Source organism: Salmo trutta, chromosome 6, assembly GCF_901001165.1.
Source record: "Salmo trutta chromosome 6, fSalTru1.1, whole genome shotgun sequence".
NCBI lineage: Eukaryota > Metazoa > Chordata > Actinopteri > Salmoniformes > Salmonidae > Salmo > Salmo trutta.
In genome coordinates, this window is record NC_042962.1 from 53,153,930 (window position 1) to 53,171,264 (window position 17,335).

Consider the following 17,335-nt stretch of genomic DNA (forward strand, 5'->3'; position numbering starts at 1 on the left):
CTTTTGTATTTTGTCTTTGCATAGCCAGAGTTTAATATTCAACATTCAAGCCTGCGCTATAGTTATTTATTGACTATGATAAATATTACATTCCACCTTCATTAGTAAAACATTTACAAAAATAAGTGTTCCCTTGCACACCCACAGTGATTGAGATGATGGTTTGACTAGTGGAGGTCAATAGCCCTAATTAAGACTGATTAATTGAACCAGGTGTGTTAATACAGGGCTGGAACAAAAGCCAGCACACCCTGTAGCTCTCCAGGAACAGGGTTGGTGACCATGAATACAGGAAGCGGATCTATGTGCTTATTGGTCTCTGGTATCGGTCTCAAAGGTAATTGGTTGGTCTTCTGTTTTGACATCTGGCCAGAAGTCTGGATTCTCTTGGTACCATTTGACTGTGAAAAACAAATGAAGGAGAAGACACTTTAGAGATTCACCCCTTGTGCTAAAATATATGAAAGTCAATCTAAGGAATCCATAGAGTAATGTGTTCATGTACTGTACCTGTCCTTCTGATGCCCTCTGCCCATGACACTGCAGGCTTCCAGCCCAGCCTCCACAGCTTCTCACAGTTCACAGGGTACCTCAGGTCAACCACTGGCCTTGGGTGGGTGAGAGGTTCAACAATGTCAGTGTCTTAGGAGCCAATCACACAGCCTGCCTTTCTCACACTGGTTTCCATGGCGAAGACATGCTCAAAGGAAGCAAATGCTCTGGAAAGTGTTTAGTGTGATCCCCTTATACTTCACTCACCGGTCAGGCACAAACTCCAGCCAATCGTCCAGTTCTGCATCAGGTACATGCCTGACCTGTAACACACACTATTAGCAGATGTCTTTCAGTGAAGAGGACTACAGAGTGACCAGACACACACTTCACCTACCATCATGATACGTTCTCTGGCTAGTTGAATGATGGATATCTTGATAAATGATCTAATTGAATGATGGGTATCTTAAAACCTTGATAAGTTCTCTGGCTAGTTGAATGATGGATATCCTACCATCTTGATAAGTTCTCTGGCTAGTTGAATGATGGATATCTCGAAGTCGGTCCCAATGTTGTAGGTTTCTCCCACCATCCCCCTCTCCAGAATGGTGTGGAATGCTTCAATGGCATCATCCACGTACAGGAAGTGGCGAGATTGGGGGCTGGTCCCTTGGATGGTACTGTGGCAGAGAGGAGCATGGGATATGTAGGCTTTATTTGAAACAATAATATATGAAGTAAAACATGTCCACATAGTCTGGGATGATGTCAGTGCTCTCTTAAAGTATAAGTATTTACCATTTTTTGTTCAGCTGAAGGAAGGACACAAATTTTGGAATGACCTGGGTGTAAAAAAAACAAAAACATTTGAGACATCTTAAAAGACCAGACACACAACAGAAATATATAGAACTGTGGTTCACAACCAGGGGTACTAGGACCTCTAGGGGTACTTGAGAAGACTCATGAAACCATAGGGTTACTGGTAAAATGCACATTAGGGGGTACAGTGGGGGGAAAAAGTATTTGATCCCCTGCTGATTCTGTACGTTTGTCCACTGATAAAGAAAGGATCAGTCTATAATTTTAATGGTAGGTTTATTTCAACAGAGAGACAGAATAACAACAAAAATATCCAGAAAAACGCATGTCAAAAATTTTATAAATTGATTTGCTTTTTAATGAGGGAAATAAGTATTTGACCCCCTCTCAATCAGAAAGATTTCTGTCTCCCAGGTGTCTTTTATACAGGTAACGAGCTGAGATTAGGAGCACACTCTTAAAGGCAGTGCTCCTAACCGCAGCTTGTTACCTGTATAAAAGACATGTCCACAGAAGCAATCAATCAAGATTCCAAACTCTCCACCATGGCCAAGAACAAAGAGCTCTCCAAGGATGTCAGGGACAAGATTGTAGACCTACACAAGGCTGGAATGGGCTACAAGACCATCGCCAAGCAGCTTGGTGAGAAGGTGACAACATTTGGTGCGATTATTCGCAAATGGAAGAAACAAAAGAACTGTCAATATCCCTCGGCCTGGGGCTCCATGCAAGATCTCACCTCGTGGGGTTGCAATGATCATGAGAACAGTGAGGAATCAGCCTAGAACTACACGGGAGGATCTTGTCAATGATCTCAAGGCAGCTGGGACCATTGTCACCAAGAAAACAATTGGTAACATTACGCCGTGAAGGACTGAAATCCTGCAGCGCCCGCAAGGTCCCCCTGCTCAAGAATACATATACATGCCCGTCTGAAGTTTGCCAATGAACATCTGAATGATTCAGAGGACAACTGGTGAAAGTGCTGTGGTCAGATGAGACCAAAATGGAGCTCTTTGGCATCAACTCAACTCGCCGTGTTTGGAGGAGGAGGAATGCTGCCTATGACCCCAAGAACACCGTCTCCACCGTCAAACATGGAGGTGGAAACATTATGCTTTGGGGGTGTTTTTCTGCTAAGGGGACAGGACAACTTCACCGCATCATTTGGTGGGGCCATGTACTGTCAAATCTTGGGTGAGAACCTCCTTCCCTCAGCCAGGGCATTGAAAATGGGTCGTGGATGGGTATTCCAGCATGACAATGACCCAAAACACACGGCCAAGGCAACAAAGGAGTGGCTCAAGAAGAAGCAAATTAAGGTCCTGGAGTGGCCTAGCCAGTCTCCAGACCTTAATCCCATAGAAAATCTGTGGAGGGAGCTGAAGGTTCGAGTTGCCAAAGTTCAGCCTCGAAACCTTAATGACTTGGAGAAGATCTGCAAAGAGGAGTGGGACAAAATCCCTCCTGAGATGTGTGCAAACCTGTGGCCAACTACAAGAAACGTCTGACCTCTGTGATTGCCAACAAGGGTTTTGCCACCAAGTGCTAAGTCATGTTTTGCAGAGGGGTCAAATACTTATTTCCCTCATTAAAATGCAAATCATTTTATAACATTTTTGACATGCGTTTTTCTGGATTTTTTTGTTGTTATTCTGTCTCTCACTGTTCATATAAATCTACCATTAAAATTATAGACTGATCATTTCTTTGTAAGTGGGCAAACGTACAAAATCAGCAGGTGATCAAATACTTTTTTCCCTCACTGTACTTCAGAGGTACTCCGGGCAGAGAGAAATTCAGTTGGTGGTACAGTAACCGAAAAAGGTTGGGAACCACTGACATAGAATATAGACACTATATTGACCTTCTCCAAGTACTGTCTGGGTCCATAGACATTATTGCTCCTTGTTATTATAACAGGAAACTGAAAGAAAAAGCCAAATATTAAATTAACACAAAATAATACAAAAATGTGTACATGCCTCAGAAAAACTTGGTTCTAATTGTGGTATGTCTGTTGACAGTATTTACTACCTTGTGTCTCTCCCTGTAGGACAATACAAGACACTCAGCAGCTGCTTTAGACACAGAGTATGGGTTGCTGGGTCTTCTTGGGCTGGTTTCATCTAATTCCTATATGGGGGTAAAAGAGACCGCTTTTATCACCGGGGACTGACAGTACTGCAGACAAAGAACCTTAAAAAGTGGCAAAAGAAGTTGAGAAGTGGCACTCAAAAACTTGGAGTTCAAATGTAAATGTGGCATACACCTTACAAAAAGTTATAATTATGTCAGGATATCAGTGAAAATGATATGAGTGGACTGACCTTATACAGACTCTCTCCATACACCTCATCTGTACTAATGTAAATAAACTTCTCCACCTTGGCCTCAAAAGCTGCTTTCAGTAGCACCCTTGTCCCCTCCACGTTCACCATGTGGTATCTGGACGGCCATACGAAGGACGTCTCTGAAAAGGGGGCACAGAAACACATGGATGAATGTCTTGCTCTATGGGTCACTGAGTGTTGTCAGCAATGCCTTTGATTGTGTTGTTACCATGCCAAAACAATCTAAACAGTAAAACGTCCTTTCTTACCAACATGTGTTTGAGCCGCAAAGTGAAAGACGATGTCGATGTTTTCTATGGCAAACATGTGTTTTAACAAGCATGGATTGCATATATCCCCCTGTTAAAGAAAAGGGACAAACCATGACACATATTCAAGCTAACAGTTTGATTTTTATATATATATATATATATATATATATATATTTTTTTTTTACAATAAACAGAAACATACATAGACAAAAACAATAAACAACTTAACATTCATAAATTTCCAAACATTAATCACATCATACTTACTCAGACCCAAATGTTCCCACTGTAACCTCAGACCCAAATGTTCCCACTGTAACCACACCATATGTTGTTTGTAACACTTTTAAGACTCTTCCCCATATGACTTCAAATTGTGTTCTTTTGTTTCTGTCCAAGACAGATTTTTTTTACAATATTTAAATAATAAAGCATTTGATTCTTCCATTCTCTTAAAGTTGGAGTATCATTTGACAGCCAGTATTTAAGTAATAGTTTATTCAATATAATTGTCCAACCCATTCGGTATCTCACCGCACCCCTATATGCCATGTCTTGAAATATGCAGAAAGACGGGATTAAAAGTAAACTTACATTGTATAACTTCTGACAACTAGCTTTCTAACTCCACCCATAACTGTTGGACCATAGCCCTCCCAGAAGGCATGAATTATTGAGTCATTGTTAGTTTTACACTTAAGACATTACTCTGCCGTTGTGCTGTAGAATTTGTGAATTTTGTCTCTTGTATAATACATTGTATACATTAGGTTATACTGGATTAAGCGTATATTGTCATTAACTGTCATTTTGTTTGTTATGTTCCAACACTCCCTCCATCTTGTGCCAATATCAGTTATTTTTAAGTCTTGGTTCCAATAGTTTATATATTTTTTTCCTAAGACATTGTTAGTTCAATAGGCTTTTTTTTGTGCAATGTTTTGTATATATTACCTTTTATATGAGTATCTTTTCCTGACTCAAATAGGATTCCCTCAACATTGCTCTGATGTCCAAAAGCTTTCAGGTCAGAATTTAGAGATATAAAACCTTTAAGTTGCATTTATTTGAAATTGTCTACATTGGTCTGTCCAAAATTTATTTTTAATTCTTTCATGGAAATAATTGTATTTCCTATTACCATGTAATTTATGGTTTCTATGCCTTCAGTTGTTCATGTGGGCCAATTTATCAGTGAATTCTGAAAAGCTATCCAAGGATTGTTCCAGAGGGAGTGAAATTGGTTCTTGTAGAATCTGTTTAATTTTCTTCCATGTTGTAACAGTGTTGTTAACTATGAAGTTGTTCATGTTCTTAGCTCCATCCTTTGAAAACAGACACATAAAAAGATTCTGGGGATGAGCATGCGCATCTTCAATATGTACCCATTGTTCCTCTTTAGTGTATTTAACAACATGTTGCAAGTAAAAGCCTTGGCTGGCGAGTTGATACCGTTCCAAATCTGGAAAGTTAAAAAACACCCTCAGACTAAGGAAGATGTTAAACTATCATTTTTATTCAGTGGTATTTGCCCATATGAAGTCTGTTATGGCCGAGTATACATTTGTAAATACTGTCTTCAGTGGGGTAATTGGTATATAACTGAAAATACACAGAACAAAAATATATGTATGTAAAATGTTGGTCCCATGTTTCATGAGCTGAAATAAAAGATCAGAGAAATTTTCCATACCCACAAAAAGCTTTTCTCTCTCAAATGTTGTGCACACATTTGTTTACATCCCTGTTAGTGAGCATTTCTCCTTTGCCAACATAATCCACCTGACATGTGTGACATATCAAGACAATTAAAGGCCACTCTAAACTGTGCAGTTTTGTCACACAACACAATTCCACAGATGTTGAGGGAGCATGTAATTGGCAGGCTGACTGCAGGACTGTCCACCTTAGCTGTTGCCAGATAATTGAATGTTAATTTCTCTACCGTAAGTCGCGTCCAATGTTGTTTTAGAGAATTTGTCAGTACGTCCAACTGGCCTCAACTGCAGACCACATGTATGGAGTCGTGTGGATGAGTGGTTTGCTGATGTCAATGTTGTGAACAGAGAGCCCCATGGGTGGCGGTGGGGTTATGTATGGGCAGGCAGGCATAAGCTATGAACAACGAACACAATAGCATTTTATTAATGGCAATTTTAATGCAGAGCGATAGCATGACAAGATCTTGAGGCCCATTGTCGTGCCATTCATCCTCCGCCATCACCTCATTTTTCAGTATGATAATTTTGATTTTATTTGTACCTTTATTTAACTAGGCAAGTCAGTTAAGAACAAATTCTTATTTACAATAACGGCCTACCCCGGCCAAACCCGGACGAGGCTGGGCCAATTGTGCGCCGTCCTATGGGACTCCCAATCACGGCCAGATGTGATACAGCCTGGATTCGAACCAGGGACTGTAGTGACGTCTCTTGCACTGAGATGCAGTGCCTTAGACCGCTGCGCCACTCTGGAGTTCAATGCACGGCCCCATGTCGCAAGGATCTGTACAAAATTCCTGGAAGCAAAACATTTCCATGTTCTTCCATGGCCTGCATACTCACCAGACGCATCACCCATTGAGCATGTTTGGGTACTCTGGATAGATGTGTACGACATCGTGTTCCAGTTCTCGCCAATATCCAGCAACTTTGCACAGCCTCTGAAGAGGAGTGGGACAACATTCCACAGACCAAAATCAACAGCCTGATCAACTCTTTGCGAAGACGATGTGTCATGCTGCATGAGGCAAATGGTGGTCACACCAGATACGGACTGGTTTCTGATCCATGCCCCTACCTTTTTTTAAGGCATCTGTGACCAACAGATGCATATCTGTACTCCCAGTCATGTGAAATCCATAGATTCAGGTCTAATGAATTCATTTCAATTGACTGATTTCCTTATATGAACTCTAACTCAGCAAAATCTTTGAAATTGTTGCATGTTGCTTTCATATTTTTGTAGAGTAAAATATAAAAACTTTGGGAGCCATGCCATTCTAAAGAGGTACCTGTAAGATTTATGGGGAGATTGTTCCATTTAATTAGATCTGCTTTAATTAGATCTGCTTTCATGTTGTTGAGTAATGGAATACAGTTAACTTTATATATTTGTTGTTTGTTGTCACTTATTAAGCATCCTAAGTATTTCATATTTTTTGTGGTCCACAAAGGATTGCTGTAGTTCATGAGTTATTATTTTTCTAATTGCCATTATTTCGTTTTTTTTTCAATGTTAATTTCATATCCTTAGATTTTTGAGTATTCCGAAAATATTTTGAACAAGGGGGACATTGAGTTTAAAATATTAGTCAGGTGTATCAGAAGATTGTCGGCAAATTAGTTCATATTCATGTTTATCAATACGGATACCTGTTACATTTGAGGCCTGTCTAATTATTTCTGCAAGCGGTTCAATTGCCAGTGCAAACAGGAGGGGAGAGAGGACATCCCTGTCTCGTACCACTGGCACTCCATATACAGTGATGTTACATAACAGCAGGACTTGGCAGTTCTCTCACCCTGATAAAGGTGTAGTTCTCATTCTCCTCTACAGACTCCAGGTTCCTGAGATTGGAACAGTAGTCCAGCTGTATGGGACCAGGAAAAGTTACAGTCACTCCCAGGAAATGATGACAACTTGTAATTCTGCAGTCACATAGTGTAGTAGTCAGGGTGTACAGGAAATAAGCTTCACTGTTTTTTTTATTTACATTTTTTATTTTGTTGTCACATACACCGGATAAGTGCAGTGAAATGTGTTGTCAAATCAAATTATATTGGTGACATACACATATTTAGCAGATGTTATTGCGGGTGTAGAAAAATGCTTGTGTTTCTAGCTCCAACAGTGCAGTAATATCTAACACACACAAGTCTAAAAAAGTAAAAGAATGGTATTAAGAAATCTAGAAATATTAGGACGAGCAATGTCAGAGTCCGGAGTATAAATATATATGGACAGCTGGACTACTGTAATTATGGACAGTATATGGATACAATATGTAGTATATCTGAAGAATACGTAGAATAGAATAGTTTATGTACAGCAATAGTTGAATAGGATAGACTTTGACTATAATACAGTATATACATATGAAATGGGTAAAACAGCATGTAAACATTATTAAAGTGACCAGTGTCAAATGTCTATGTTGTACCTTGGCTGCAAAGGGAACGAGAGGGCCCAGCTTGAACAGGGCTTGAATCTGTCGTTACAGGAAAGCACATTTAGCTCCTACTTACATTGTCAAAGTTGATGATACGCCAATCTGGATGCCTGTTGACTAGGGAGCAGACAAAATGGGACCCGCTGTATTGGGAAAGAGTTACAGATGAAACATGTATAGTATGCAATGAAATCTCATATTTGACATACATTGTAGATTCAACTTGCTTGTTTTCTGTAGTTTAAGTCTTTATCAGAACACTACTGATTGTCATTATGATGATGATGATTTGCTAACTTACATGAAACCTGCCCCTCCAGTCACCAGGACCGTTTTGACAAAGTCCATCCCTGCACAACCTGATTGATGTCTCCTCAAAACTCTTCTCCTGGATCTTCAGTTTTCATTGAAGCACAAAGGCACTCTCCTAGCGACATAAGTTATGCCTACCTTAGCTAGCTAACTAGCTTACCTGTGCTGGTGTGTCTTATTGTTGAGTAAACAAGAGATAATCTCATAAACTATATGCGGGAACTAATTTTAAGTGATTGAGGCCATTCTAAAGCGAACGACATCGACAACACCTTAACGAACTGTTAGATAACATTACTCAGATGTTTGTGTTGTCACCAGTTCATGTCAGAAGCAGTTGATACTGTACAAACCACATCAGCAAAATGTAATGTGCAACTTTTGCGACAGTCTTTTGTCGCTTTATGGCAATGTTGACACGTATGAGAGGCCTGCGTTGAGTTGGTCCATTTTGGTGCCCACCCTTTTATCGCTCTCTGATTGGCTTACAGCTTTGACGTAGGGCAGAGGTCCTTTTATGATTAGGTAAAACCTAAATCAATCAAACGTTCAGTGCAGATGGAACTCACCCTTTTTGACTAGACCATTCATTGTTGTCGTACAATCATCTTTATATCTAATTTGATAAGTCGCTTTTAGGAGACAATGTATCCATTAATGTTCACACTTACAGCCTTTTTACTATGCAGTCCAGCTACATTTGGAAAAACTGTGTCGGGAGTTTTCAAGAGCGATGCAGCCAGAGAGCAGAATGGACAGTACATCACAAAATTCATGTACAACGGTAGGTGTAGCAGTCTGAAGCTAGCGACAAATTCTGGAGGGAGGCTTGTGTGGATGGATACACATGCACCAAGATGACGTGATGCGTTTTATTATTGCATGTTTTATATAAACTATAGTTGGAAGCATAAGGAAGCAACAGATCATGTGTTCTCAGTCTGGAAAGTGCTAATCTCTTGCATGGTGTTATGCATCATTGTCTCAAAGTATTTTTCTGTGTGCATTGCAATCATAAACGGGAAATCGTGGGAAGATGTTTGTTGAGTTGGGTTCAAAGATCAAATCACATAGGTCTTAATAATAGGTTGGTTCAGTCTTACATTAGTCCAGACCCATGAGCATCGACAATGTCATTCTGTTCCCGGGTACAACATGTTGCCAAATGTGATAGCCAGGCAGTACATTAGAATCAATAGAGCTCCTTCCTTTATCACAGACGGTCTGCATATTCTGTAGGTTCGAATGAAACCCAATCCTCTGAAAGGTGGGTTTAGTGTCCTATCAGATCTCTTCCCTCATTCCCTCTCTCCTCCCCTCTACTTCAACTACCTCTTCTTCTCTCACACCCTCTCCTCTCTCTCCCTCCCTCTGTCTTTCTCTTCCCCAGTGGGTCGTGGTCTGGTGGTGTGCAGGCTGGAGAATGCTCCCCTGGCCACGGAGAAGGAGTCCAGACTGCTATTCTTCCCGGAGATGGAGGACGGCTTCGACATCGACAACCTCAGCTGCCACGACCGCCTCTCCAAGGCACAGCTCTCCAGTGAGTGTGTCTCTGTGACTGTCACGTGTATTGTTGTTTGCATTCATGTCCCGCTGGCTCGTAGTAAACATGCATTCATAAACAAGAGGCATTCGGGGAAGTTGCATAAATACCATCATTTACAGGACATATTCTGAATGTACTTGCAGTATGTTGCATCTGCATATGTAACCGACTGGTTATCAAACCTTGGTCGTTTGCATGACTTAAGGCCACATTAGCCCTCTGAGCGAAAGCCTAGGGCTTATCTCCCTCCTAACGTTGTTTCCATCTCTCTGCTCAGTCCGTCTGAGTGAGGAGGAGCACAACCAGAGCATCCCCCACCTTCACTCTCCCACGGCCTGGATGGCACTGTATGCAGACCGCTACACCTGTGGGGAGGGGGGCATCATCCCTGCCCACGGGGACCTGACCTTCACCATCCTGCTGTTCAACCCTGACTCGGCAGGCAACCCCCTGGAACACTTCAGCGCTGAGGAGGCAGGTCAGTACATACTTTAATATATGCATTTGGTGCACTGTAAATCGATTTGGATGAAAGCTAGTCATAACACAACATTTTATACTTCTGAATTTAAGATATGACTATGGCCCCAGACAGGACTGCACTGAATGCTTGACTGATTGTGTCCTCCCCACCCCTGGCACTCTGACCCACCCTCCTTCCTGCCCCCCCTCCCTCCTTCCTACCCCTGTCCCCCTCTCCCTACCCCTGTCCCCCTCTCCCTACCCCTGTCCCCCTCTTTCCTACCCCTGCCCCCTTGACCCACCCAACCCCTGCCCCCCTAACCCACCCTCCTACCAACCCCTGCTCCTACCAGGCCTGCATAGTTTCTACTGCCTGCTGATCCTGGCCTACTTTGTGGCGTCCTGTATCTACATTCAGCCTCTGTGGATGGCCCTGAGAAAGGGTGGGCCCATGCAAACGGTGCTGAAGGTGCTCTCCACAGCCTTGGCCCTACAGGGGATCTCTGCCCTCTTCAACTACATCCACCTGGCCAGGTGAGTGAGACTCCGTCCCAGTCATTGTTACAGTCACCTTTCAGCTGCCCTGCTCAGGTTTACAGTGGCAGAAAAAAGTATTTGATCCCCTGCTGATTTTGTACGTTTGCCCACTGACAAAGAAATGATCAGTCTATAATTTTAATGGTAGGTTTATTTCAACAGTGAGAGACAGAATAACAACAAAAATATGCTGAAAAACACATGTCAGAAATGTTATAAATTGATTTGCATTTTAATGAGGGAAATAAGTATTTGACCCCCTCTCAATCAGAAAGATTTCTGGCTCCCAGGTGTCTTTTATACAGGTAATGAGCTGAGATTAGGAGCACACTCTTAAAGGGAGTGCTCCTAACCGCAGCTTGTTACCTGTAAAAAAGACACCTGTCCACAGAAGCAATCAATCAATCAGATTCCAAACTCTCCACCGTGGCCAAGACCAAAGAGCTCTCCAAGGATGTCAGGGACAAGATTGTAGACCTACACAAGGCTGGAATGGGCTACAAGACCATCGCCAAGCAGCTTGGTGAGAAGGTGACAACATTTGGTGTGATTATTCGCAAATGGAAGAAACACAAAAGAACTGTCAATATCCCTCGGCCTGGGGCTCCATGCAAGATCTCACCTCGTGGGGTTGCAATGATCATGAGAACAGTGAGGAATCAGCCCAGAACTACACAGGAGGATCTTGTCAATGATCTCAAGGCAGCTGGGACCATAGTCACCAAGAAAACAATTGGTAACGCACTACGCCGTGAAGGACTGAAATCCTGCACCGCCCGCAAGGTCCCCCTGCTCAAGAATACGTATACATGCCCATCTGAAGTTTGCCAATGAACATCTGAATGACTGAGGACAACTAGTGAAAGTGTTGTGGTCAGATGAGACCAAAATGGAGCTCTTTGACATCAACTCAACTCGCCGTGTTTGGAGGAGGAGGAATGCTGCCTTTGACCCCAAGAACACCATCTCCACCGTCAAACATGGAGGTAGAAACATGCTTTGGGGGTGTTTTTCTGCTAAGGGGACAGGGCAACTTCACCGCATCAAAGGGACGATGGACGGGGCCATGTACCGTCATATCTTGGGTGAGAACCTCCTTCCCTCAGCCAGGGCATTGAAAATGGGTCGTGGATGGGTATTCCAGCATGACAATGACCCAAAACACATGGCCAAGGCAACAAAGGAGTGGCTCAAGAAGAAGCACATTAAGGTCCTGGAGTTGCCTAGCCAGTCTCCAGACCTTAATCCCATAGAAAATCTGTGGAGGGAGCTGAAGGTTCGAGTTGCCAAACGTCAGCCTCGAAACCTTAATGACTTGGAGAAGATCTGCAAAGAGGAGTGGGACAAAATCCCTCCTGAGATGTGTGCAAACCTGGTGGCCAACTACAAGAAACGTCTGACCTCTGTGATTGCCACCAAGTACAGGGTTTTGCCACCAAGTACTAAGTCATGTTTTGCAGAGGGGTCAAATACTTATTTCCCTCATTAAAATGCAAATCATTTTATAAAATTTTTGACATGCGTTTTTCAGGATTTTTGTTGTTGTTATTCTGTCTCTCACTGTTCAAATAAACCTACTATTAAAATTATAAACTGATCATTTCTTTGTAAGTGGGCAAACGTACAAAATCAGCAGGGGATCAAATACTTTTTTCCCCCACTGTACATCAGTTACTGTATTATAGGAATGTCCTGTATTGCAGAATATTTGGATGAGTGAATATCAGTCTTGTTGTGTAAAAACACACCTCAGTCTCTCTCGTTCCACAGGTATGCCAGGGACGGAGTGGGCATTCCTATCATGGGCAGCTTGGCAGAGTGTGAGTGTTCCATTCTCACACTCTGTCGCTCTTGCTTCTTTCTTCGTATTTATTGTCTTTCGTTCTTCCTTTGTGACTGTGCTGACTGTTGCCTGTTGTTGTTCTCCCATGCTGCAGTCTGTGACATGGTATCCCAGGTGTCCATGCTGTACATGCTGCTGAGTCTGTGTGTGGGCTGGACCCTGAGCAAGAACAGGAAGCCCCAGAGCAGACCTCTCCAGTGGGACTCCTCCCCTGCCTCCAAAGCCCTCGCTATGGGAGGGGTCGCCACACAGGTCAGAGCCTCATCAGCCTATCCATGACCTTTAATCCCTTAACCCAAAATACTAAGCCCTGACTTCCATCTCACTGGATACAGTAGTCCCTACTACTTGCACTAACCTCTACCTTGCTCACACCATCCCCTATCCTGACCAATACCGTAACCCCCTATCCTGACCAATACCGTAACCCCCTATCCTGACCAATACCGTAACCCCCTATCCTGACCAATACCGTAACCCCCTATCCTGACCAATACCGTAACCCCCTATCCTGACCAATACCGTAACCCCCTATCCTGACCAATACCGTAACCCCCGATTAACTCTCAATTTCCCCTTTGGGATCAGTCAATAAAAACACATTCAATACGAATGACCTAAATACCTTTCCACTGACTCCCTGTCTGTGTCTCTCCTGGGCCTCTAGGGGGCGCTACTGCTGTGGGAGCAGTATGAGGAGACGGAGCACCACAGCTACCACGCCCAGCGCAGCATAGCGGGTCTGTTACTCATATCTCTACGTATCATCCTGGCCTTGTTGCTGGCCTCTGTGCTCTACACCATCATCAGCACAGAGAGGAGCGCCCTCAAGAGAGACTTCTATCTCAGCTTCGCCAAGGTAGGCGTTTAAATTCATTACTGTATACTTTTGTAAAATAAGTCTTTATCAGATGCTGATGCAATACAAGAAAATGTCTGCAGGGGGTAGCAGTTCTCTTGGTCTGTTACAGTAGCTATTGTAGACCAGCGTTTCTCAACCCTGGTCCTCCAGTACCCCCAAAGGTAAACATTTGTATTGTAACCCTGGACAACACACCTGATTCAACTTGTCAGCTAATCATCAAGCCCTCAATGAGTTGAATAAGGTGTGTTTGTCAAGGGCTACAACAAAACGGTCTATTTTTGAGCAAAGACACTGCTGTAGACTACTCTCAACCAATGCACCCTCAAACCAATGCACACACAATAACCCTTTCCATGCGTTTATAGTGCCTTCTACAGTGCATTATAAGATTGGTTATTCCAGTCTCACTAGTTTGTTTCTCAGGGTTGTTTTATCTGGTTCCTGTGCCACCCTGTGCTGGTCCTACTCTCTGTGGTCTTCAACGAGCATCAGAGAGAAAAGGTGAGAGGACGACACTCTATAGATATATATATTGTACTGACTCATTCGGAAGGTTTTTGGTGTTGATGTTTGTGTGTGTGTATGTGTTTCTAGGTTGTGACAATCGGTGTGATTCTATGCCAGGCGATCTCGGTGGTGATCCTCTACCAGCTTTTCCTGTCCCGTAGCTTATACTGGGAAGTATCTTCTCTCTCCTCTGTCTCACTACCCCTCACCATGTCCAGAGGGGGCCGGGGACGCTACTGACCCCGCGTGCAGGGGGAACACTTTCACTGTGACACACGCCGAGGGCGAAGGGATACACTGTGACACCTGCAGTTAAAGGGACAATACTTCCACTCCTCTCACTCACCGCGAAGGTGCCCCCACAGATGGGTGAGGAAAGAGGAGGGTGGGATGAAGAGAAGGAAGTAGGAAGTTCACCCACAAATATAGAAGAGGAATGATGGCCTGCTCATGTAGCTGGATAGCACACCTATTTAATACCCTCCCAAACAGGATGAGTGAGAGACCTGGGTTTAAGCGCACATAAAGTATGTATGTAAATGACTCATTTGTTAGTATACAACAGATGTAGACACGGGTAACTGCCAAAATAATGGAAACACTTACGTAAAAGAGGGATACAAAGTATATTAAAAGCAGGTGCTTCCACACAGGTGTGGTTCCTGGGTTAAGCAATTCACATCCCATCATGCTTAGGGTCATGTATAAAAATTCTGTCTGCCATGGCTGTGGCCCTACAGGATGACAGTGCCCCCATCCACAGGGCACGGGTGGTCACTGAATGGTTTGATGAGCATGAAAATGATGTAAACCATATGGCCGTCTCAGTCACCAGATCTCAACCGGGGACGGCGTTTTCCACCGTCAACAAAACATCAAATGATGGATTTTCTCGTGGTAGAATAATGTTGCATCCCTCCAATAGAGTTCCAGACATTTCTAGAATCTATGCCAAGGTGCATTGAAGTTGTTCTGGCTCGTGGCACAACGCCCTATTAAGACACTTTATGTTGGTGCTTTCTTTATTTTGGCAGTTACCTGTATGTTAGGCTTATTTACAATTGTAGTATGTATGTGTAAAATTGTGGTTTACTGTTTTATTTTGAATGTCAAACTTTGGCTGGATTTGATGTCTCTTTTTCATTTTCAGACAGAGTATAAGACTCCCAAAATGTTTAATAGATTACAATGAAAGGTTACTGATTGTCAAATTCCCTGTTAAGTCTTATTCATTGCCGATAAAGATATCCAGGCGTGGATTGAAATACATTTGTTTACCGTTGATCCATAGAGATATGGATCCATGTTCAGTGTGGTAAATCTCAAACCAATAATATAGTCGGATCTTAACTCTGTCAGAAATAGAAAGTTGGGTCGTTTTTTTTTTAAGAGTTGTTTTACTGCTGTTTCATTCTATTGTCGTCAATTGATCGTTCCTTCTGCGAGGTTCAGGTTTAGGGTGTGCTGAAGCTATTACAGAAATCACATGGAACTCATGGAATCTTTCTATCATCCCCAACACTGCAGCTTGTTGCATGTGTGAGAATCATACTTGAATATGAACGCTTGGTATTGTTTTGTCTGACATTGGAGATAGACATGTGTAATGTTTAAATGCAGCTTTATTTTCTTTCTCAATCGTCGCAAGTGCCTGAGAAGATAATCACTTTGCTAGTAGAGAAGGTACCTGTGTTTGTCTATGAAAAGATGGGTTTCACATTTACATACATAACCAGTCTGATAGTTAAGTTATGCGGAGAGATTGGGGTGTAAATGGTCAACAGAGCAGTGACTGTGTAATGTTCCTATTAAGCATGTTTCAATTCATTACTGTATACTTTTGTAAAATAAGTCTTTATCAGATGTTGATGCAATACAAGAAAATGTCTGCAGGGGGCATCAGTTCTCTTGATCTGTTACAGTGGACCAGCGTTTCTCAACCCTGATCCTCCAGTACCCCCAAAGGTAAACATTTGTATCGGAACCCTGGACAACACACCTGATTCAACTTGTCAACTAATCATCAAGCCCTCAATGAGTTGAATGAGGCGTGTTTGTCAAGGGCTACAACGAAACAGTCTATTTTTGAGCAAAGACACTGCTGTAGACTACTCTCAACCAATGCACCCTCAAACCACAGAAGTTACCAGTGTCTTTGCTCAAACTGCCTGCATTCTCATTCAACAATCAAACGCATGATAATCCTGGATAATTCAAACATGGAAGGACAAACCACGAAATGTCACGGTTGCTAGGAAATGCCACCACGACGCTCCACCTTGAGTACACAAACAGTTTTCCGCTCTCCACTTCCTCAAAGGGATCTGAGAGGCGAATATCAAACACTAACATCAGAGCTAAGCCAAGTCATTCTCACTTTATTTGGGTAGTGGCTTGCAGATAGATAATCGTCTTTGGTTGGTCATTGGTTTCAGTCCGTCTGCTATGGATTCCAGTATGTGACACTAAATAGGTCAACATATCTAGTAGCCTACACAACACAGTCAAAGTTGTGGAAACATGTCGTGGAATGTGGTTAAACTAACCCCAGACTTGTAAACAGTGAAAGGGGAAGAGTCGTGTTACTGGTTTCTCCACTACCTGCCTGTTGGCCTGTTTTCTTGGTTTCGGAGTCACTCAGTTAGCTGGTTATAATCCTTGTTTTCTGGATGCTCTTCTTTCACTCATTTTACCTTCATGTTGCAAAAGATCAAGAACATACCATAAACTATGATGGCTGTGTTTACACAGACAGCCAGATTGTAATTTTTTTCACTAATCTGTCTTTTGACCAATCTGATCAGCTCTGAAAAAGATCTGATGTGAAAAGATCGGATGTGATTGGTCAAAAAAAACAATTACTGGGGGAAAAAAAGATCAGAATTGGGCTGCCTGTGTAAACGCAGCCTATATGGAACGGAACCTTACATGAATTACAACTATTTGAGAGTGGTGGGCTATTAGTGACAATGAGGACTAGGCCAGCAGCAAAGTAGTGCTCACTCCCACACCAGTCCCATACGTCTGTTTAACCTGATGGTTTACACACATCAGCGGCTCCCTACAGACCAGACCATGGCGTCCATCTTGGGTCTTTTCAGGACACCGGTTACCCACTGGGCTATTTCTGACCTCAGGCACACCAGGACACTGTGGGCTGAGGGGGATGA

General features: G+C 42.7%; 2 protein-coding genes across 3 annotated transcripts; one reads left to right on the plus strand and one right to left on the minus strand.

Annotated features, from left to right (window-relative positions):
* Positions 1-8: 8 nt before the first annotated feature.
* LOC115196271 (dTDP-D-glucose 4,6-dehydratase) lies at positions 9-8,779 on the minus strand. Of its 2 annotated transcripts, none has more exons than XM_029756935.1 (12): positions 8,395-8,779; positions 8,170-8,236; positions 7,446-7,514; positions 3,920-4,010; positions 3,648-3,790; positions 3,355-3,453; positions 3,185-3,244; positions 1,294-1,337; positions 1,010-1,175; positions 760-827; positions 511-608; positions 9-401 (listed from the first exon to the last, which is right to left on the minus strand). In XM_029756935.1, the coding sequence occupies exons 1-12, from the start codon at positions 8,439-8,441 to the stop codon at positions 310-312; spliced, it is 1,044 nt and encodes a 347-aa protein (XP_029612795.1). In that variant the 5' UTR covers positions 8,442-8,779; the 3' UTR covers positions 9-309. The 2 variants fall into 2 exon arrangements, with proteins under 2 accessions (XP_029612795.1, XP_029612796.1); XM_029756936.1 differs by having other exon boundaries at positions 760-815; positions 8,395-8,778.
* Positions 8,780-8,964: 185 nt separating this feature from the next.
* LOC115196273 (integral membrane protein GPR180) lies at positions 8,965-16,062 on the plus strand. Its single transcript, XM_029756939.1, has 9 exons — positions 8,965-9,189; positions 9,796-9,945; positions 10,229-10,429; positions 10,767-10,947; positions 12,721-12,770; positions 12,888-13,045; positions 13,461-13,652; positions 14,082-14,159; positions 14,253-16,062. The coding sequence occupies exons 1-9, from the start codon at positions 9,051-9,053 to the stop codon at positions 14,403-14,405; spliced, it is 1,302 nt and encodes a 433-aa protein (XP_029612799.1). The 5' UTR covers positions 8,965-9,050; the 3' UTR covers positions 14,406-16,062.
* Positions 16,063-17,335: the final 1,273 nt, after the last annotated feature.